At 51.4% G+C, this 23,069-nt stretch overlaps 1 protein-coding gene across 1 annotated transcript in view; it reads left to right on the top strand.

Moving 5' to 3' along the window:
- Positions 1 to 21,591, top strand: part of ADORA1 (adenosine A1 receptor) — a 28,219-nt gene extending 6,628 nt beyond the window's left edge. Inside the window, exon 2 of the mRNA XM_026063784.1 lies at positions 20,958 to 21,591. Coding sequence (XP_025919569.1) covers positions 20,958 to 21,591 — 634 coding nt within the window. The remainder of the gene's footprint in view (positions 1 to 20,957) is intronic.
- The last annotated feature ends 1,478 nt before the right edge of the window (positions 21,592 to 23,069 follow it).

Genomic DNA, 23,069 nt, shown 5'->3' with positions numbered 1-23,069 from the left:
AAGGGGGGGGACGGCAGGGGTTGGGTACAGGGCAAGGGGGCTGCTCTTCGCTTGTGCCAGGGGCTGTTTGGGCACTGGTGCAAACGAAGCGTCTGTCCCTCCTTTTCCCTGTTTGGGGCGATGCTGGAGAGGAGGTGAGCTTGAGCTCCAGCCCTTGCTGGGATTGCAGCGCTCTTTCCCCTTCTCCTGGTGCCTGCCAAGAGCCGCAGGCATGGGGCCAGCTGGGGCTGGGTTACAGGAAACCCTAGGAAGCCTCATCGCCCGTGGCCAGCTGGGTCGTGGAGCAGGGTGTATGTCTGAGCTGGCAAACAGGTTTTTCCCCCTTTCCTCCACTGAGGACTCAGGAATTGTCTTGACTGGAGTGTGGTGGACACCCTGCTGCCATGGGAGGGCAGGAAGAGGTAGATGAGAGGGGCCTTGGGATGGGACCATGCTTTGGCCCAAATTCCCAGGAAAGATCAACTAGCACTGAAGAGTGTGGTGAAATCTCCCAGTGCTCTGGACTCTGAGTGCCTGGAAGCCTCCTCAGACATTCAGGCTCTCAAAGACCAAGGACAGAGATGGGAAGGAAATGGAGAGGTTTCTGCTGAGGCTGGGAAGTGTGGTGGCCCCTTGCCCTATCCCTGTGGGAAATGGCACCCTGGAGGAGACAGTGTCCTCTGAAAGGCGGAGGTATCAAACCTAAGAAGCAATTTTTCAGGCTGGCACCCGGGTTTCAGCCTGGAAAAAAAAGATCAATGGGAGGAAATTAAGAAAAGGAAGTGTATGCTGCACTTGAGGGCAATCTGCCCTCAAAGGTGATGCTTTTCATTTGGGAGTCCTCTGGGAAGCTGAGTCGCAGGAGATGTATCTAACCAGCCTGGCCAAAGCAGATGATAAACCAGGGCAACAGCAAGCAAACCTGCCCAGGCAAGCAAATGAATAAACCCAACCATGGCTCTTCTGAGGCTTATTTTTAAATTTCGAGGAAGTGTTTCAAAAACATCCAGGTGACTCAGATCTGGGAGCATGAGACAGGAGAGCTGTTGGGGGGGGGAGGGTCTCGCTCTTGGGAGCTCAGCTAGGTTTCCTTCAGTCTGTATTAGTCAAAGAAAAGATGCCATCCCTCCTTACAGACCCTGCCCCAGTGAAAGTATTGACTGCATTTCTCAGGAAAATGCTCCCATTTTCCTAAGCTGGAGAAGTCTGAGGGACTGACAGGTCTTTGATGCCACCTCACTCCTTGGTTTTGTCTTTTCTGTTGCTGACCTCCACCAACTGTATTTTTAGCAAACAGGGGTGACCTGTGGAGACCTTCATTCCCAGGGAACAGGTAGATCATAATCAAGCACAAAGAATAAAAAGCAGAATTCACTGTCCAGAAGGGTCTGTTGGAGACTGGAGATTTTCAGCTCAGCGTGTTGGTGTTAAATCAGAGCAAGCATTTCACACTGAGAGTTGAACTCTGTTCGGAACCGGGTCCATGGTGCATGGACAGGCTGTGCAGGTACAACATTGTACCACTCCTCCTAAGGAAAAAACTCTGCCAGCTCCCCTCCCTCAGCGATTTGGCCTGGGGGTGGCATGTTTGTGCTGGATGGTGCATTACAATTATAATTATAATTATACCGTGGCAACGCATCCACACCTGGCACCGAACTCTGCTGTGCTAGGTGCTGTACAAATGCAGAAATGGTCTCTGCACTGGAAAGGCTGCGACCAAACAGTGCTGGGTGCTTCTGCCCCTTCAGGGCTAGAGCTAAACCCAGCATGGATCTACCCCCAGATCTAGGATGGATCTATTCCCAAATTTGCCCCCGGGATCTAGCTCCAGGGTCTAGTTTAACCACGGGAGATTGTACAGGTCAGTGAGCTGGCTTTGTAACTGCCACTACATATGGGAAGCTCCAGTTTCCATCACTAGCCACTTCCTCATCCCTGAGATGTCTGAGGAGTTTGTGGGGCTCTGTTAAACTGGGGAGGGGAGAGCATTGGAGAAATGAAGGTCAGGAGATTTCAGCTAAAGTGATTTTGGTGCTGATTTGGAACCGAACTTGCAGCCCAGATCTGGAGCACAATCCTGGTGTCACTGAAATGATCAGAGCACTGGAAATGGGCAGGCTTCCCTCCACAGGTATTTTCCCAGAAGGTTATATTGGTCTCAATATCCCTATAAATACCTGGGTGAGCCAGCTTTTGGCAAGACTCTGTGATTCACAGAGTAATTTTCAGCTGAGTGCATGCTAAGTCAGAGCTCAACGCTGCATCCATGCTCAGCAAGGGCTCTTCCCTCAGCAAGGGGATGTCTGGATTAGGCGCTCCGGGAGTACACACAGCCGCCACAGCGGCACCACGAGACATTTGCTGACAGAAAAAAAAAATCGGATCACTCAAAAAAGCTACAGGCACTGAGAAGCAGGCCAGAGGGAAGCAACCTGGGCTCTCATCAGTGTTTCCAGCTCCTGAGATCTTGGGGAAAAAGCTTGGGTTTCATGCCGTGTCCCTCACTGGGATGAGTGTGGAATGTAGCAAGGTTCCGGCTGGGGGGAGCCACAGGATGGGTGCTCTCTTCATGGCAGCACAGAGGGAAAGGGGGGAAGAGCTCGGACCCCCCCTCCCCAATTCCTGAGCAGAGATGCCTGGGCTTGCTGATATTTGGGGTTAGTCCCAGACTTTCTGGATTAAAATGACAAAAGGAGGTGTGTGACCTCCAGGCACCCAGGATGGGCAGGCCAGGCAGCAGCACCCCATCTTGTCCTGGACCCCCTCCTGAGCAGGGCGAGATGCAATCCCTGCACTGGGCAATCTGCCCAGGGGATCATTTTGCCCTGACCCCGTTAGCTAGAAGTCAACATCTGTCCCCTTGGTGGAGCGTACGTCTTCCCGCATTTGGTTGCAGGGAGATGAATGATAGCCAGCTCCCTCCTGCTGGCTCTCACCCTCCATATGCCAATATCACACTCTGGGAAGATTTTCATTAGGGTTTTTCCCATTTTCACTATTTTTGAGGTTAAAACGTTGCCCCTTGACAAGACGTCACAAGTAAATCTGAAGGCATGTTCCCACCAAGGGAAGAAGCACATTTACAGGGAGGGAAACTGAGGCACAGAGCAGCAACACGGCTCACTCAGGGTTACCTACCCACCTGGGCAGGGATGGAGGTCAGGGCACAGGAGGTGTGAATATAGATGTTGAGACACACCAGGATGACCTGGCATTTCCATTGATGCACCATGCAGTGACCACCCTAATCTAATATCACAGCTGTCCCTAGGGCACCAGACAGCAGGGCTCCTCTGTGATCCCAGTGTGTGCCATGGTGCTCCATGCAGGCGTAACAAGGTGAAACAGGGTTTCTTCGGGAAGTCAAATGGTCCTTCTGGGTTGCAGATCTCTTATGTGCAGAGCCTAGAGCCAATAGCGCTGAGAGCCACAGCTCAATCTGTCCTCCTTAAAAGTAGCAGCATTTCCACCTACTGAGAGAGTCAAAAAGGGCTAAGACGCATCTGTAGGCGCCATGCAGTGTGGCTCCTGCCCATGAATTCATCCTGCTGTGAACACAGCTGTCAAACCAGGCTGAGATGAGTGGATGGGACCCGGTAGGGCTCTGTGATCTTCATAGCAGTGGTTTGGGTATGTTTTTAACCAAAAGCCCAAAAGTGGATACTCTATGAAGCAGACAGAGGGAACGTTGGACAATGGGGACCCAATATGCTTTCTTTTCATCATCCCATGGCAATAGGAATTGTCCATGAGTTCTCCATCAAGCAAAAGTTGTGGAGCACCAACTGCCAGGGCCACYGGACATGGTGGGATGAACAGTGGAGTGTCTGCAACATCTCTGCTCCCTTCACTTCCCAGCTGCCTCTGCCTTTCGAACAAAGGCGTGTAAGGTGGATGAAGGACCTGCTGGTCTTTTGAAATGGTGTAACACAGGCAAAGCTGTAATTCAGCTGGCGGGCTTGACACAAAGCCTGGGAGAGCCATCCGTTTGGGAATTGACCATGTCCCACCTCCTGCTCTAGCACTGCTGGGCCTGTGTGGCTGGAGGAAGGCAGGATTTAGGCTTTAGGGAAGAATGCTGGATTCTCCTGGAGAAAAAGAGATGGGAGGGAAAGGAAAGGAAAGGAAAGGAAAGGAAAGGAAAGGAAAGGAAAGGAAAGGAAAGGAAAGGAAAGGAAAGGAAAGGAAAGGAAAAAACTGCTGTGACTCCAAGCTTGATGCCCAAAGTTTGACTTTTCTGGAGCTGGGTTTTGGGGCCAAAAGAAGGGCTCCCCACTGCTGACGTGTCCCGGGATTGCAAGTCTCTGCCTGGGCACTGGGGTTGTGAGTGAAGGGTGGTCCTGAGTCCATGGTATGATAGCTCACCAAACCCGTGTTTGAGCAGACACTCAGAAACACCCAGACAGCCTCTGTCACACTCCCAACAGCACTTCAGAGCTGGCTTTCCCTTTCCCAGAGTGACTGGGGTGCTTTCAGGGGTGTTGGATTGATGAAGGTGATGATGATACATGTCTGGACCCTGTGTCCGATCTTTTCCAAGGACCCCGTATAGCCGATGGCGATGAGATAACRGAAACACCCTAATGAAGGAGGATTTGCCAAAACAAAAGCTGCCGTTTCAGCCTGCCTGGCCTCCAGCCTGCCAGCCCAGCCCAGCCCTGAAGGCTGCATGTCAGGAGTGAGTCAGGATCAGCCCCACATCCCAGCCAGCCGAGCAGGAGGCAGCTAAAGGCATGCAGGAGCCCTGTGACAGGGAGCTCTTGAATCTACCACCACCCTAGAGATGGAAGAATTTGACTCCATTGGTGAGAAGTGTTGTCATCATCTGGTCTTTATGGAAATGGTACCACCTCCACTTTGTGCCAGCCAGTGTAGGTGATAAAGTGACTCATGGGGCTGGGTCTGAGTGTGCAGGCGGGCTCGGGCACTCCTCTGCCACTGAACCCAGCCAGCACAGACCTCCTCCCCAGCCACTAGCTCTGGAGGCTGGTCTCTGTGTCATTGCACAGCCCATGGCACATGCATGTGGCATCCGTCTCGCTCCGGTCAGACAGGTATCATGTGGCTCCCAACAGCTTAGCCACCCTCAGCTCTCTTTATGCCCCAGGGTGCATTACCGTGTGTTTCTCTGGCCTGTTCCTGGCATTAGGATGAGCTCAGCCATGTCCCAGAAGTGCCACGTTGACCCTGTCGACAAGAAGGGGGATTCTGGCCACAAGCTTGGATGGAGACAGCTAGTACAAAGTCTACCAAACTCTGCTTTCAGGGTATGATATGGAGGGACCACAGATCCACTGCCACCATCCTTGGGGAGTTTGCAGTCAGTGAAGCCAGAGCAAACCAGGTCTTCTGTCCAGGGCATCTCAAAGCAGCCTGTTCCTGAGTGCAAGAGGATATTGCACATGGATTTGCACTTACAAGGGGATGTGGCAGCCACCAGGCTGGGACCTGGGAGTCCCTTGGCATTCAAGACAGATCAGGCAGGGCTGGGCAAAGGGGTTCACTCAGGGACTGGGGGCTGCATAGCCACTGCATCCAAACAGCCATGCTCAAAATCAGTCTGACAGCCAGGAGGAATGATTCATCCCAAGGGGTCAYGGCATGAGCCTTGGCATGGAAAGAAGGCTTGGAGGGGACCAAATGGAGCAGCATTGGAGGAGTCAAGAGGGGACTGAAATTCAGAAAATATTCAGAGTATTACCTGCTCTGATATTCTGGCTTGAAGACAGGGGTAAATGGAGAAGGTCTTTGTAGCACAGAAAGGAATGAAAAAAGGAGGAAATCATATGGAGGACAAAACCTGGCAAAATGACCTGGAAGATGAGTTTCTTCATGACACACACAGGAGTCATTTCAAAGTGGAAAGAAATCAATGGGCAGGAAGAAAATCTCTGGCTGGAGGAAGGATGGGGAGAAATCCTCCAGGGCCCTACCCAAAGGGCAAAAGGGAAGCCCAGACACAGTTCACAAGGGTTCAAGGCTCCCAGCAGACAGCACGGGGGGAGAAGCTTAGCTAGGGGCCATCAGGACACGGAGCACAGAGGAGGCCGTGAGGGTGAGAGATGGCTCCCAGGAGGGACAGGGACATCTTGAGAGGTTCATCCCCTTGGGGACACTGGCACCCTCTCAGAGCCTGGAGGAATGACAGCCAGCACAGCTGAGCTACCACAAATAGTAGCAATTTATTCTGGAGAAAAATCGATGCTTTTCCCAAGTGATCCTGCCAGACACGGGGTGGGTGGTTGTGGGTGGGCTGCAGGGAGAGCCCAGCATGTGGGTTGGGGGTGGGAGGAGCAGTACGAGGGACCCAGTCCTCCTGGGATACGTCATGTGAGGTGCTCTGAATGGGGACTTTCCTGCCCCCGGACTCAGAAACCAATCATCCCAGAGGCTGGCCGTGCTTTTGGCAGGAAGATGCCTTAGCTGGCAGCATGGCCACCCAGCTGCTGGGTCAGCCGCTCGGCTCTCGAGCGGGATGCCCCATTGCAAGAAAGAGCGATTGATACTGTCCAAGGTGGGCACAAAAAGCCCCACAGCCTGAGGGTGCCCTGCGGAATAGCAATGAGCTGAGCCTCCCCTGCTCTGCAAGCAGTCCGGCCCTGGTGCAGCCTGCCGCCAGGCATGTAGACCTGCTTCCAGCCAGAGGGTGGCTGAACGGGCAGATCCAGGTTGAAGGATGTCACTGGTGATGCCATCAGCAGAAGAGTATAAAATAACCCCAAGGGATCCTCCTTCCAACACAATATGAAGGGTATCTATGGGTTAAGGCTAGACTGGTCATGGGGGGGGGGAAAAACAGGGGAATGTATTTTTTTGGTAAGGCAATATAGAGCAGCATCCCAGTGCAGCTGAAGCCAGTGGAAAAATTTGGCAGGATCTGTATTCGTCCTTCACAGCCTGGAGCCCTTCAGGACCCAAGTCCATTGCCCCACCTCTCGCTGCCTTTTCCTTTCTTCCTCCTTTCCCTGACTGCTTCCCCATGTGGGCATTGCCCCCAGCACCAAGCTGGGGCCTGCTTCCGACAGCTGCTGCAGTTTTGGTTGGCATGGTTTGATTTTTCTTCTTAATGAAAATCTCTGTTCACAGAAAGGAGCTAGAGGAGTAAAGGGAAATAATCCCCAAGCCCCTGTTTTCCCATGCTGTCCCTGAGACACAGGGACAGAAATCCTGTGGCTCCTCCCAGCCCACTTTGGGCATCTCTCTCCTCCCTGGGCTATGTCTCTACCTTATCAGGACCATTTCTCTCCCTGCATCCAGAGACCAGGATATCTTTTGCTTAGACTCCTTCAGATCAGGAAAGTGCCAACTCTTGGCACCAGGGATGCTTTTTTGTTCAATTTGGTTCATCTTGCTTCATTTGGCATGTCACAGTCCCCCTCTGCGACTCAGTTTCCCCATCTGTTCACAGAGGGAATGATGCTACAAACCTTCCTAAAGCACTGAGAGGCCAATGCTGAGAAATGCTGTCTCAGACATAGCCATAATTAGCACACTCTTGCAGATGAAATTATTTCTCCTTCCTTTCTGCACTGTTGACAATAATGATTGATTTAAAACTTCTAACACTCACAAATKATGCTGTTTCCTAAGGCAATATTTTTTTTCAGTGCAAATGGCTCTGTACATCCATGACACTGAGCAGTCAAGACAGGACTGCATGGGAAACAGATGGTCTGCCACTGGATAGACATGGCAACACCGTGCAAATCACGGAGGAGACTTGTGCAGGTCCAGGTGACTGGGTTTTATTGTAAGGGAGGTCATTCCCCACCTTCAGCGCTGCTGGGACACGGGCACTTTATGGGTTCACAGGGGGGTTGTTTGCTCAAAGGGAGGTTGAGGTGCATCAATATAAGCAGCTGTCCCTATCCTGCTTGTGTGTTCCTAGCCTGCTCTGGCCCTGGCAGTGCAGATGTGCCAGACTCCTAGAGCCATCCCCTGCTCTAAATGCCACAGCCCAGCCACAGCAAAGCGCCTCTGCCCCAAAGGCCTGGGGGACCCTCTTGCACGGATTGGCACTAGTGCATATCCTTCGTACATCAGGAAAGGGAGATGCCAGGGTCCCTTGCACGTTTCACAGGGACCAGCACAGTCCACATGCATGGGGAGGACTTGATCCTGCCTGGGCCATGCATCTTTCATGTCCATTCTCTGCGCCAGACAGGCTGCCTGGGCAGACCCAGGCTATGTCTGCCCATTGCTCCTTGCCTAGATTTAATTGACAAGGTAATTAGGAAGATGTGCAATGTGTAATTTATGCCAAGCTGATGCATTCCACTGTAATTCCTGGTCTTGAGTCTCAGCTCTTTCTCTCAGCCAACCTGATGGAAATATTCAGTTGTTTCCTTCCGGGCAGTAAGGTGAATTGGTTTTCCTCCAAGGGAATAAATCAGTTAAATCTGAAACAGGAAACATGATTTAAATAATAAACTTCAGGTTTGCTTTGCACTTGCACTTTTTATTTGTTTTCTTGGTTAAAGATCGATTCTCTGTGATGGGGGGGGGGGGACATTTGATTGCGGTGTTGACTGGAGCCTTCACTTTCAATTTARCATTTCATTTGTCTGGTCAAGATATGTAGATCTGTACTGGACAGATTCATCTCTGTATAAATAGTTTTATGGCTTAACATGTGTGTGCTCTGATCCTCACTCTTCTCATTTTTATTGCATTTTAGAAGGATGTATAACACAGATTTTACTCATGATTTGTGGCAAGTTGTATTTGTACAGAAGTTGAAATTCAGCTGTAGTGCAAAATGACACCTCCAAAATGGTTTTCATTAATTGAAAGTACATATAGCCAACTCATTAGCAAAAAAAAATTAATCTAACCACATTTCTCATTTGAAATTAATCTTTTAAGCAGAGGAAATATGCACTATATAGAGGATGTTGAAATGGTTGTTTGGGATTACCATGTCCTTTGAGGTTTAGAAACAATAGATCTCATCTGCTCTCCTAATTCTTATTTAGGCATTAGAGGGGGAAAACAACCTCTCTTGTTTTGCCAGCTCCCAGCCAATTTTTCAGCTTTGAATGTATTAATCTTTGAACTGGACTAAGTGCACAAAGGGAAATGTTCCCTCTGCAGCAGCAGACTGTGCTGTGATGATCCTGGACAACAGTAACAAGTTGCAGCCTAAGAAACCAAAGAGTTAAGTTGTTTGACTGCAAAGTCAGAAGTATGGTTACCAAGCAGAAGTGTAAAATCAAGAAATTAAAAGATAGCTGATATCAATCTCTTGTTCCAGCTGTAATTTAGGATATCTTTTTCTCAAGCATCCTTCTGCATGTGACAGATAAAGACTCACCTCAGTCGTGCTTCATGGCTGAATTAATGCCTCTTAGCGGGAGATTCTATCTCTGGTTTCCCACCTCCCGTTTACCCATGGAGCGGGGTGCAAACTCCTGCTGAATGTGAATGATATGTCAACAGCAGGTCTCAAGAACCCTCTCATTTCCTTTCCACTTGATATCTCTGTCCTGTTCCTTCCCTTCAATGGCCATCCATGCCTTTGAGACTCACGTGGTCCGAGCTGTCCCCTGGCTTCCAACTTGTCCTTTTATTTGGCAGTATTTGCAGAGCATGACAGTGATACACAGGGAAGGGTGGTGGTGCTGGGCAGTCCACTTGGCGCCATGCAGATGGCACCCAGGCCCTTCTTTAGTTGGCACCTTCCTCCTAACATGAACAGCTTTCTGCAAATCACAGCATTTCCCCAAGGCTCTCACTCGAGATGGAGTAAGAGCCRTGGAGGCTCTCAGAGTCCAGGTGGACCAGACATTTTATAATTGCCATCTTATTTTGACTTCTCATAGAGCCCACACTTGACAGATCTGGCATTTTAAGCAGTTTTTAAAATTGCCTTCTCTCTTCTCCCTCCCCTCTTCCCCCCCCCTCCATTTTTGGGGGCTGACTTTCAGAGTCCTCATTTCGGATAGGTTCTTTTGGATAAATAAGGTAAATATACAATGCATAGAAAAATTCAACAGCAATACAAATAGTAATTAAAAATTGCCGCTTTTATCCATCAAAGTCTGTCTGGATTTACACCAAAGATAGCCGAAGCTGCCTTTTGTCCCTTCTCCCTGGCACAACACCAGTACAGAGCCCTGACTTCTCTAGTCATACAGTGACATGCAGAGAGATGTGAGATCAGCTGCTGGGTCAGGCCTGCCTAATCATCTCCCAGCTAATTGCTGTGGCGGCAAGCAGCGGCAGTTGGGGAGGAGGGCTGACGTGTGAGAGCCCGCGAGGTGACCGGATGCATGTAGTGATGGTCTGGAATAGAGAGGGCAGATGACCCAAGACTCCTGTCCGAACACATCCATCTCCCCGTGAAGGTGTTAGGAGAGACAGAAGGCAAAAAAAACACCTCCAGGTTGCTTTGAGGAGAGGAATGAATGTGGGTTTGGACCATCTCTTCTTGAAACCTTCTTGCTCTGCATAAATCATCATTTGCTGGAGTTGGGGTTGCTCCCAGGAGAGCAGGGGGTGAGCCATGGGATAGGGGGCCCGCACCTCTCTCCAAGGAGATGTTTGAACACAAAATTTCTCCTTTTGACAACAAAACTGTTTAGACACTAAAAATGTCCAGTAACTTTATTGCATGCAGGTCACACACTGAAAACTGTTCAAATTTATCATACTGCCCACTAGCCGATGTAATCAACTCTCACAATTTTACCCCCTATCTCTTAGTGCCTGGGCTGTTGCTCTGTGCCCTAATTCCCGGCATTCTGTTATTACTGAAGAATCTCAACTGCTATTTCTTTTTTTAAAGGCAGTACTTCTCATACTTTGCATTGCAGAGAAATGCTCAGAAATGCTGGTCTCTGAAACCAGAAGCCAAATGACAAGAACATTACATTTTTTCCCCAGTTCCTGAGGTTCTGCAGCTTGTTTCATTATTTTGAAGCTGTTGCCAATGGTGTTAAATCACTTCCCTCCCACCTACCCCCAGGCCCTGGATGGAGAAGCCAGCAATCCAGGAAAATCCTGGAGGGCTGTGACCACACATGGTGGAGCTGGGAGGGAGCCTTGGAGCCGCCTGGGCGCAGGAGGCTGAATGCTGTCTGTTACCCCATAAGGAAGCAGGCAGTGCGTATGGGAAAGTCTTCCTCGGCTTCATTGCCACGTGCTGCTGCGGGAGCAAATCTGTGCCTCAATGCAATGCACACCCAGGTCCTCCTGCCAGGCAGGGACACTGGGTGCACCTGCAGGACCATCGCTCAGCAGCAGCAGGGTGATGCATCTGGAGCACGGCTGTCCGTACATGGATGCTCAGCTCCCCAGGGGGATTCAGTGCTGCCCACGGTGTTGGGTGGTCTCGGGGGTCCTTTCAGGGCAGGGATGGTCATCCCTGGGTCTGCTATCCCAGGGAGACAGATATTAAATCATTGTCATTTCTGTAAGGCATTGGATGCCCCAGGCTTCCCCAGCCCCCTGGTTAACCCTGACCCACACAAGTTTGGGATAAGGGACTCATTCTGGCTGGAGAGTAAACCTCACCAAGTGTTGTTGCTGCTTTTGCAGTGACCATGTATTGAAACATGTTAGGATCCAACCATATGCTATAAATCAAGCTCAGTTTGAAAACAAGATTAACTTTATATGCAGGAAGGACTTATATTTACTGCTCAGTTGAAGGACGCTGTATGAAGGATGTGAGAAAAATTGCCATGGATGACACATACTCTTTTGCCTTCTTTGGACAACAGCAGCGTCTCCCCTGTGCCTGGGGGAGATCCTGAAGAAGAGAGATGTGTGCAAGGTTCCCATGCTTTCCACACTCCCTCCCTGCGATCTCCTGCCTTCTCGCACTCTCATTTCCCCTTGCAGCTCCCTGTTTCAGTGAGAGCCGCTGGGCTGTCCAAGGGGAAGCCAGCAGCACAGGTCTGCGGTAGAGCTGCTGCAGAGGTTACTTGCATTTCTTCTCTGAACTGAGAACAGGACAACTGGAAAGTGATCTGAAAGAAGATCTGTAGTTACTGGAAGTCTGTGGTTTGTTCCCAAAGATGGGCTGTGATTCATCGCTCGAGCCCAGGGAGTCCGCCAGAGCAGACGTCCCGAATGAAGCAGGCTGCAGAAATCCATCCAGCTATTTCTCTGATGAAGCTGGTCTCAGTCCTGAGAGGGGGGCTATGATTTCTTGGCAATGAATTTATCTGGGTTGGTGTGAGGTCGTGGCTGTTCCTAACATCACAGGGACCGGAGATGTGATAATACAAGTCCCTTGCAGCTCAGCAGGCAAAGGTCGAACTCGATCCGTTAGCTGGAACCAGAAACATGACACTTTAGACTCAGAAACCAGGTGGCTGAAGTGTGCACATCTATGTGTACTGGGGGGTAGATAGATTACCCCTTAAGCAGCCTAACGAGGCTGTGGTGATGCTGCCCCACTGGAAATGTCAAGCTCAAGGTGGGATGAGCTGTCTACATGCTTAGCTTCATGGGGCTGACAGTGTCAGGAAAGCGACAGAGGCAGGGGGATGTGTTGGACACCCAGGTCCAGGCCTCAGACTGCTGGGGGAGGATGCCTGTTCCCATACTTGGAGCCATCAGCTGGATGGAAATCCCTAACATTCTCTCATGTTTTGTATTGGGAAATTTGGGTGACAGGACCTCAACACAGCTCAGCTGCCCTGTAGACACAGCACTCCTCATCTCCAGGCACTTTAGCCCATACGAGCCCTTTTCTGCTGTATCTATCTCCCCTGGTTCTTGCAGAGCTATGGGTGTCCCTAGTAGTGCTTTTGGATGTGCCTGTGCCTCTCTGCAGCCCTTGGGGAACCCATGACCACCTCCAAGGGCCCAGGAAAGGTGCCAGGGAGGCCTGATCCCATGCCAAGGCAGTGCCATCTCCCCTAGACCCTGTCTGGGGTCCAGGAGAGCTGAAAATGGGCACAGCCCCAGTGCCAGCCCATGCACAATCTGCACATCCCTGCTCTGACAAAGCTCAGAGCACAAAACCTGCTCTCTCACTACCCTCTGTTTTCTGTCGCTTTCTTGCTGTTTTGCCAGAGCTGTGGCCAACTCTAGCTTCACCCACTGCTAAATGAAGCACTCACCAAAGCCCTGGGGACACAGCATCTCTGTGTGCAGGGACCAGWCAGTTTTGGCAGGATGGATTTGCTCTTATATGCCTCATAATCACCATCACTTTTATCCATTAAAGAATTGCTGGCTATTCAAAGCAGTTAGAAACGTCCGTCAAATTTGCCGGCTGCTTCGTCTGGTTGTAGCCACTTGCGCTTTGTGGGCAGTCATTGCAGAGTAATTTCTACACAGAGATCTGTCATTTTCTGCTGGTAAAACCAAGCCATCACCCTATAGCACTGGACACAGACTGGGCCAGGAGAGACCTCACTGGGAATCACGCAACCAAGTGCACTTACAACTCTATAAAACCCAGTGAACATGATTTCAGCCTCTCCTACGGTGGCTTTAGGCCAGGTTTGCATGAAGCAGCCTTGCAGCATGGTGTGGACTTCTCCTACAGCAGTGGGATGCAGTGCTGCTTCTCCCCATGCATCCCCCGCCAGGTGCCAGGCCAGCTGCACCCCTTTGGCTTTGATAGACAGTGCTTTGAGAAAGCTTTTTGGGTGAAGAGGTCCTGAAAGAAGAGGGTTGGTCATGCCCAGCTCCTCTCTCTGCTGAGGGTGTTGAGCTGTTGTAACTCCAGCTGACACCATGTGTGCTGAGCTATAGGGCTAGAAGGCACTAGCTGCTTGCAGAGAYGATCCAAGATGGAAAAGATACTGTACAGTGCAGAAATCCTCTGACGACAGTCAGTGGGGTGGTTTGAGCCACTCCAAGCCATGCCAGGTACATTCTGCCCCTCCGCAGGGCTTCAGTGGGAGTCCAGCCACAGCAGCAGCTGTAACCACTGAAATCACTGCACCTCCCTCCAGCGCTTTGCACACAAGGGCCTCGTAGCTGCATAGCAGGAAGGATCTAGCAGCCACCAGGGACATCTACCCCAGGATGTCCTCAGAAACTCCCTTCTTTGGACACCCTGGTCCCCCACCTCTTCTTGCTGTACATGGCAGGCTTTGCTGTGCGCATGTCAGGGAGCACTGAGAGCCCTGTATTGCGGAGTGTGCGAGAGCCTGCACTGTCTCTTCTCCCATGGTCCCCCAGGCTCAGTGCCCTGTGGTTCCCCCCATGTCCCTGTCCCAGTGCATGCTCCAAACTGGTGTAGCTAGTGATGGTGGGAATCAGACAGCCCTGACTTGAGGTGTGAGTGCCTGAGGTGTGCCAGAGAGGTTTTAGGCAGAGGTCTCGGATGTAGCCTCATCTACATGCATGATGAGTCAGACACAGATATTCCCATCAGTGCCTCTCCTGTCGTGGGAATCTGTTTACAACCCTGAAGAAAGTGCGACTTGCAGAAAAAGCAAAGTTATGTTTATTCAAGTCTACCCTCCAGCTCAGCTCTCTCTCATCCTGAGCAAGAAAACATGGACACGGAGTTAGGTGGGGATTTTCCTCCTCAGCTTCCTTTAAGCCACTTCTTCAAGGTCACGCAAGGAATCTGAGGCCAGGACTATGGAAACTGACTTGCCTGAACTACCAGGCACTGGCCCATCCTCTCCCACCATGTCCCCCTATCCCCTCTTTGTCCCAGGGGCCTGCTGGCACATCTTGATTTTTGCCCTTCACGAGCAGTCCCGCAGACCAGCCGACTGGAGGTGCTAKGAGGCAACAGGGCACCTTGGGTCCTCCCTGCTCCTTTGGAGCACTAGGGAGTGTCTTTGTGGCAGGATATTGGCCTTGGGCTGGCAAGGAAATCCTGTGCCAATGAAGGCTGCCTGGCCATTTAGACGCAGGACAGGGGCTTTGTCACCTGCCAGCACTTATGTCTTCACTGCAGAAGGCCGCACTCTTCTGGCTCATCAGAAGGAGCATCCACAGGCTTTGGACCAGTCCCAAAGTATGTTTAGGTCTTGTGTTCAGCCTGGCCCAGCTGGCATCTGACAAGCAACAAGTCTGAGACTTAGAGATCCCATGCATCCCAGAAGAGATGCTGGTAGGACCTGTCTCCTTCCTCCAGGGCATCATTTTCAAAGCATTTGTGGGAATGCACTGCCATGGAGAGCTTCATCCAGCTGCCAGGTTTGGCAGATGTTGGCTGACATCCATCCCTTCCCAGGGCAAGGATCACCATCCACATGCCCACCAGCTGTCACAATACCCCRTTTCTTCAGAGAGCCAAACTATGGTGGAAAAACAGAAGTGACGTGATCATGAGAGCAACGTGCTGAAAGAGTGTCTGCACCCCTCTGCCTGGGAGCTGTTTTGTCACATTACCTCTATGGTTGTGTGGTTCCTGTCTGTCACCCCCATCCCAGCTGTGAACGTTGCAGGGATGGCGCAGGAGGGTGCAAAACTCCTCTGTGGCAGGAGGGAGAGTGCGTTATGCCTCATTCGATGGTCCCAGCTGTTTTTGCAGACGTGGGCCCATCGCTAGTGTTAGTTTGCCAGCAGTCATTGGATGGATGTTGTTTAGAGCGTGAAGGATCACGTGGTTGGTGTTTGGCCCTAAAGAGCTGCAAAGATGGAAGCTGAGGATCTGGAAGGGAGCACTGAGACGTGGAGACCCTCATAGGCATGGACTCTAAGGGGCAGGTAACTGGGCAGCCCCAAAGGGTGGAACAGCTCAGGATGCACACTCCCATCCAGGACACAGCTGTGTCCTCCGGGGAGGACAAGGGACAGCTCCCGGCCAGCCAGACTGGCTTTCCAGCCCCCCTTGCAAACCTTCAGGAACACCTACAAGCCTGAATCATGGGCTCAGCCCCAACACACTGGGGAGGCATAAAGCCAGCGAGGAGACAGTCCCAACCTGAACAAATAGGAGATGCATACAGACAATGCAAGAGGGATGCTGGTGCTAAGACCTTTGTACCAATGCTAACAGACCTTTCTAGACATTTTAATAAACCTTCAAATCCTTGATAAGTTTAAAGATTCTGAAATCAAGGGTTTTAACCTATATTAAGCCCAAAAGAGATCTCAAGGGAAGAAGAATTATGGGAAATAGTCATGGGCAAGAGGCTGAAAAAAGAATAGACTCTTCAAGTCCAGAGTTAGAATTGAAAAGGAGCTGTGATCAAGGTCTCTCTTGCATGCAATGTCCCCTCTGCAGCACTTCCCACCTTCCCCGGGTGCCCTGGGACTGCCATGTGCCAGCTGTAAACCACAGCTGAGGTTCCTCCTCTCAGGAGGTGGATACTGCTTCACACTTCTCAGCAGCTTCAAGCTCCAGCATCTGAGTTTTCCCATCCCATGGCCTCCAGCACACTGAAAGATCTGAAGCAAACATATAGCCAGGAAAAAGGACCAGAAACCTAAACCATCTGAGATCAAAGTGCTTTTGTCTAGATATTTTCAGTTAGATCAGAACATGCTCTGGCTGCTTTTCCTTGTTGTGTTCGTAATGCAGATGAGCTTCATGTCAGCTTGGCCTCCTTTCCTCCTACCATGTTGGCTCTGGCTTCATTTCGTTAGTGAGGGCCTGCCTTCATTACTGAATTAATCTCCCAGGAATTGCACTGAAATAAACCCTACCAGAGCAATGACCAGTGAAGCCACATCTTGGGGCTGGCTGGAGAATTGCAAGTTATTTTCTAGGAAAAAAAAAACAGTATTCAAAGGAATACTAAAAACTTTTTTTTTATTCAAACCAGCCATGGAATCTTTCAAGCTTTTTCAACCAAGCCAAGAGCAAATGTTTCTTGGCTGTAGAGTTGGATCAAAATGTGGGAGGAGACCTGGGAAATGGACCCTCTCTTGGGAGACAGACATCTAAACAGCATGCGCTGGGCTGAGCCCCATTCCCTTGGCTGCAGTGGAGAGGGATGAGGAGGTCCAGCCACACCAAGACTTGGTGGTCTGGTGACCAGCGTAAGGAAGAAGGAAATCTAGTTTGGGAATGATGAACACAGCGAAAGAAAACAAAGGATAATGTCCTCAGGGTAAGGGCCAGGGGAGCATTTTGCAATCTCCTGGAGAAGAGGGGCTGCAGCATCTTTCCCAGGGACTCCATCCTCAGCACAAGAAACCGTGTGTGACTGAAGCATCTCTTGGCACATCCTGTCACAAGTAACCATCTCTCCCTGGAGCAGCCTGCTCCAACTCTCCATCCCCTTACCCATTAGCTCTGCATGACTCCTGGGTCTGGTTTGTCTGCCTCTGTCTCCAGCTGTCACTTATCATGCTTCTTCTGGAGATGCAAACAGCACTCTATCAATAATGGATATCTTGGCTCTTTGCAATGTTTTCCAAGCCCTCAAAGACATCCTGGTTCCACCCCAAACCAAAACTCCTGCCCATACCAATTCACCGCAATGTCAATGAGGATGGATGGTCGCTGTACTCCCTCCAGGCTCCTTTCTCCTGGTCTTGGCAGGGTGTCCAGGAGGGCTTGGGATGATGCCCATTTCCATGGGGAAGGGACAGCATGAAGACAGCCAGCAGAGGGAGGGAGGGCTAGAGGAGAAGCCGGAAATTATGGCCAGGCTTGAAATGCTGCAGATGAAGGAAACAAACCCAAATTTTATGATGATGGCAGTGACCATTATTGTTGATGTTTTAGTCACAGCTGTTAATAAAAATAATAGTAGTAATAAAAATGCAATGATGATAGTGATGGTGATAATAATAATATGATTATTTATTAATTGTAAGCCATTACCAGTGTTTTCTAGTGCTTTTGCCTCCCAGGCCCATCCCAAACTCCAGCCCTATCGTATTAATGCAAAATGAGGTAAATGAGAAAGGTTTTTTTTCTTTCTAGCATGTCCAAGGCAGGAAAGTGGGAGCAGCAAGGGCACTCCCAAGCCCTTCCACTATTTGCTTCACCACCAAACACCCTGTGCAATGGTGTCGGACTACAGGTGGGATCTCACATTTCATTCCTTTTAAGTAAGGTTTGCAGCCTTCAGAGCAGCTGAGCCCCACGGGAACTGCATGGTCAGACCCCGTGGGTGGAAGGAGAAGGAATTCAGAGTCATTTTATAGCTTTTATCATTTTTTTTTAATCATTGGGTTTTAGCCCAAATTCCTGCTGGTTCACTATGCAAGACTGCCAGGGAGAGATGTGGGGAAGCAGGCACCTATGGGCCCTGGGGCAGTACCATTACCTGCAGGGTGCTGCAACTGGAAAGCCTCACTGCCCTTGGCTTCTTGCCCAAAGGAGGAAAGGGAACAAAATCCCTGTAGCTCCAAATGTTGCTGGTTTCCACATATTTCTTCAGGTTCAGCCATGGCTCCTGTGACCATGATGACTTGGGCAAACATGGATGGGGACACACAGGCTTCGTTTATGTCTCAGCCACTGGCTGGTTCTGCAGTGCCCTGGTTAAACCTCAGGGTGCAAAGCAAAGCGGGGAAGAGTGTGAGCCAGGACCAGATGCTCAGGCCGTTGTGTTTGTGTCAGGCCAGGGATGTGCAGTGTGGGAAGAGGATGGATGTGCAGCAAGGAGAGGATGGATATGCTGTGTGGTGGGGGATGGATTTGCCGCCAGGAGGGGATGGATGCACAGTGCGGTCGGGGATAGATGTGCAGCATGGCAGGAGATGGATACGCAGCAAGGAGGCGAGATGTATGTGCGGTGAAGTGGGGAGATGGACGTGCAGCCAGCGGCGTGTGGGTCTTTTGGCCTGCTATGTGTGTGTTACAGCCTCTGGACCACGCTGRCTTGCATGCGCCCTGGGACTTGAGGTCTCCGCGACCTCCACAGCTGATCTGATAACTATCTGCAACAACACACAATGTTCTGGAGCTGCAGGGGGGCAGGGTCACCAGGGCTCGGTCCCCTGCATCAGTTCCCCCATCCTCTCCACTCTGACTGCAAGTGTGAACACTGTGTCCTCCGATTCGGCTCTGGTTCATGGCTAACAGCAGGGTCCCAGCGATCACTCCGTCCCCTGTGCTCCCCACTGCAGCGGTGACAAGTGTGTGCTTCAAATGCAGGCGTCCAGGGGAGGAGAGAAGGGATGAGTACCACTCTGTGCCTGGGGGCCTGGCTGCAAGCCCGGGGAAGGTGTTTGGGGACTGCAGTGGCACGGGTGCTGCCCAGCATCCTTGTCTTGCCTGTGACTGCTGTTGTGGAGTGCTGCAGCACCGGGTGAGCACCTGGGATGGAGGCACATTCAGCAAAATTAGAAGAGCCCTGGGAATTGGGAGATACCTTGCAGGGACAAGCCTTAGCTTGCAGGGCCATGAGAAGGGCTTGCAAAGAGAAGGAGCTAGGGAGGGGGGGTTGATGCTGCTATCTTTAGTCCCCCCTGGCTGCCTGAGCCTAGCGGGGTGGGAGCAGAGGGTTATGGATGGAAGGGCACAGAAGCCCTCCTGAAGGCCTTCCTCCTCCATTATCAGTGACATGGGGTGCACAGCCCCACGAGGGCCTCCTGTACCCCTCTGCCACCAATGCTCCTGTGGGACCCCTCTTTCTCTTTGCTCAGTCCACGGCACTGGTGCTTCCTGACCGAAGTCCCCACCACCCCTCAGCCTACCTGTGCCCCAGCTCTCCTTGCCCTATGCATTTCTCAGGGTCTCCTGCCCTTTCTCCTCCCCACAAGGAATAAATCACCCTCTGTCTCCAGCCTTGGCTGGCAGAAGAAACAGCAGCCCACAGTGACACATCCTTCCCATGGGACCTGGCTGCCTCTGGGATGCTGGAAATTGCTTCCCAGACCAGAGGGGGTTCACTTGGGAAAACCATCAGTGACTGGTGGCTCCAGACCCTCCAGACTCCTAGGGACCAATGTCCCTGCTCCATCCTGTGTCCCTCTGTGCTCTCACCCCGACAATTTGCCTGTGAGCTGGAACTTGAGAAGGGACCTTCAAGGAGGGAAGAAGGATGTGGGTTCTTGGCTGCAGGACTGGTGTATTAAAAAGTTCTAAAATGCTTCATCTTTATACCACAGTTTAGGGCTGCAGGCATGCAGTGGGGACCTCTGAGCACCGGGAAAGGGATCCAGGTTTTCCAGCACCTCCATACAGTCCCCATGGCCAGGTTAACACCAGCTTTGCTCAAAAACCCAGCAAACGTTCTTTGTTCAATCCCCTCCAGTGGAAAGAAATAACACTTGGGCTGTGAATCTTCTCAGCCTCCAAGGAGAAGCTTTCATCTGAGGGCCAAGGGGAAAATCAATCTAGCGGGCTTCACTTCCCGCTTGWAAAGCTCTGGAGAGACGGGCACAGCCCCAGTGTGCTCCCTGGTGGCACCAGGGAGGAGGCAGAGCCAAGCCAGAGCATGGTTCTCCTCTTCCCTCCATCCCTTGGCACCCTCCCATTAGGAAAGAGGTTTTGTCAGTCAGCCCAGCACATTAGGAAATGAAACAGGCTCGGCCCAGAAGCTTCCCCAGGGGTCCATTAGCACTGATGGATCCTTCCTCCAGCCCAGCAGATCCCAGAGGAAGCTTTTGCTAGCAATTTCCTCCACTGGCACAGGGGGAATTAGCTGGGGCAGGGTCCCAGCAGGGCCAGTGCAGGGGGATGGCATGCAGGCAGGGGGTGGAAAAGATCAGACACTGCTGTGTGGCGTACTCAGATGTAATGTGGGCTGCTGAAGAGACATGAAGCCCCTCTAGGTATTGAGGTCGCTTTTGATCACACTTTTTTGAACACACAGACTGCCCCCATCCTGGTCCAGGCTGCTAATGCATTTCCTGGCTTTGAATCAACCCCAAGAGCTCCAACTTTACCCCTGAGGTCTCTTCCAGTCCCTGGGGCTGGAGGAGGCAGTGGGAGACAGGGTGGGGGTTCCCCAGGGCACGTGCAGAGAAACCAGGATGTTAACRTGTTTATCCAGATGAGTGGTTAAAAATTTCCAAGGAAGGGAGGGAAGAGCACTGTGCAATCTCAGCATGGGCACTGGCACCCCAAGTGGAGCAGTCTTAAACCTGGGCAAATGATCCTGCTAGTGTTTAATTCTTCCCTGCGGTCACTGTCTCTTCCACAGATATAAAAGCATGGTGACACCCCGGCGGGCAGCGGTGGCTATTGCTTGCTGTTGGATCGTCTCCTTTCTGGTGGGACTTACCCCTATGTTTGGCTGGAACAACCTGAACAAGATGCGGAGGACTCAGGAGCTGAATGCCACCCACACAGAGTTTGTCATCAAGTGTCAGTTCGAGACCGTCATCAGCATGGAGTACATGGTGTACTTCAACTTCTTTGTCTGGGTCCTGCCTCCCCTGTTGCTGATGCTGCTCATTTATCTGGAGGTCTTCAACCTCATCCGCAAGCAGCTCAACAAGAAGGTCTCCTCCAGCTCCACTGATCCCCAGAAGTATTACGGGAAGGAGCTGAAGATCGCCAAGTCCTTAGCACTGGTCCTGTTCCTCTTCGCACTGAGCTGGCTCCCTCTGCACGTCCTCAATTGCATCACCTTGTTCTGCCCATCCTGTGAGACGCCGCACATCCTCACCTACATCGCCATCTTCCTCACCCACGGCAACTCAGCCATGAACCCCATCGTCTATGCCTTCAGGATCAAAAAGTTCCGGACAGCCTTCCTGCAAATCTGGAACCAGTACTTCTGCTGCAAAACCAACAAAAACGTCAACAGCACCACTGCCGAACCAGACAACTAGGGGCTAGGAGAGAGCAGAGAGGAGGTTCTCCATGCCCAGCCAGGTTCCCGTCTTACTGTTGTTCCTGCCATCAGGGGAAGGGGCGAGGACCCTGGAGAGCCAGGTTAGCCAATCCTGTGCAATCTGAACAGCCGTATCCCCAAGCTACTCTAGGGAGTTATTTATTCACAAGCATCGTACTGTTTTGATATTGTAGCCTGCACTGTTCCTTACTTTTCTGTTGTTTTTTTGTTTTGTTTTTTTAAAGGTTGCCAAATATTTAAGAAGAAATTGTACAGACAAAGGCGCGGTTTATCTTAATGCAAATAAAGTAAAATGATGAAAACCACCTAGAAGGTCCTCTGCTGTTGATGGGGACCTTTGGCTCCCTGGAGCATGGTGGTCGGTGATGCTGGAGGCATCCCTGAGGGGTACCTCACCCTCTGGCCACCACATCCCCAGGCCAATGGAAGTACTTGGGTACCAGGGGAGAGGGACACACTGGTGGGAGTGAAGCTGCCAAGAGCAAGAGGAGCCCTGGTTAATGAGATTTTGGCAGCTCTGAGGCACGGGGTTTCGAAAGCACCCCTGTCCCTGCAAAGCCAGGGAGAGGCGAGCCAGGCTGGGACACTAACCATGGAAGGGGGTCAGGAAAAAGCATCCCCTGGCAATGCCAGCACCCACTGCAGTGTGAGGAACCCACCATCCCCACAGAAAAAGGGTCTGTCTCCAACTCACAAGGCTACCAAAGTGGGAAACTGAAACCTTCAAGCATAGCCCCAGAGTACTTTCAGCAAGAAGCACCCTTTGCTGCCCTGATATGTCTCACCACAGACTCCAGCAGCACCCTGTCACCCTGAGAGCTGCACCCAGAGGGCTGTGTCCCCTCCGTGTGCCCTCTCTCTTTTTATTCTAGAGGATTCAACTCCTTTCTTCCTCTTCTTATCCAAGCGGGCCTTGCCAGCTCATCCTGCACTGGAGGGAGGCAGGATCTCTGGGTGAGGCTCAGAGCAGCTCTGCCAGGCCTGACTCTGTGGCAGGATTTATTCCAGGGCTGACTAGGTGGTGGGAAGAATTAATCTGAGTTAATCAGGATTCCTTTCTTATCAGCATCCCTTATTCACTAGCATCCCATGGGAAACACACTTCTTATGACCCTTTTCCTCCCCCAGGAGGGTCATGCCCCTTGGACGTCACTGAAGGGCCAAGTGACTGCAGCAGGTTCCTGCAGCTGGGAGAGGCTGCAGAGAGGAAAAGGAGCTCGGATGGGTGAGATTTATGGGTGGCTCTTTAGCAGGCTATGCAAAGAAACACAGTGCACATGTGGTGGGGGAGTTTGGCCTGCTGGGTGCCCCCTTCACCCACCAGGGCAGCCAGCCCTGTTCAGTCTGGAGGGGGCTGCAGCTGGTTACATTTCACTGAGAATAACAGGAGGGCAACAGGAGAGGGTGGGGAGAAGGATGAGAGAAGATGGTTGGGCTTAGCCTCCCACGTTCAGC

Source organism: Apteryx rowi, unplaced genomic scaffold (genome assembly GCF_003343035.1).
Source record: "Apteryx rowi isolate R43461 unplaced genomic scaffold, aptRow1 scaffold_200, whole genome shotgun sequence".
Lineage (NCBI taxonomy): Eukaryota > Metazoa > Chordata > Aves > Apterygiformes > Apterygidae > Apteryx > Apteryx rowi.
The sequence above is the reverse complement of the archived record's forward strand: the minus strand, read 5'-3'. Positions and strand labels throughout refer to the sequence as shown.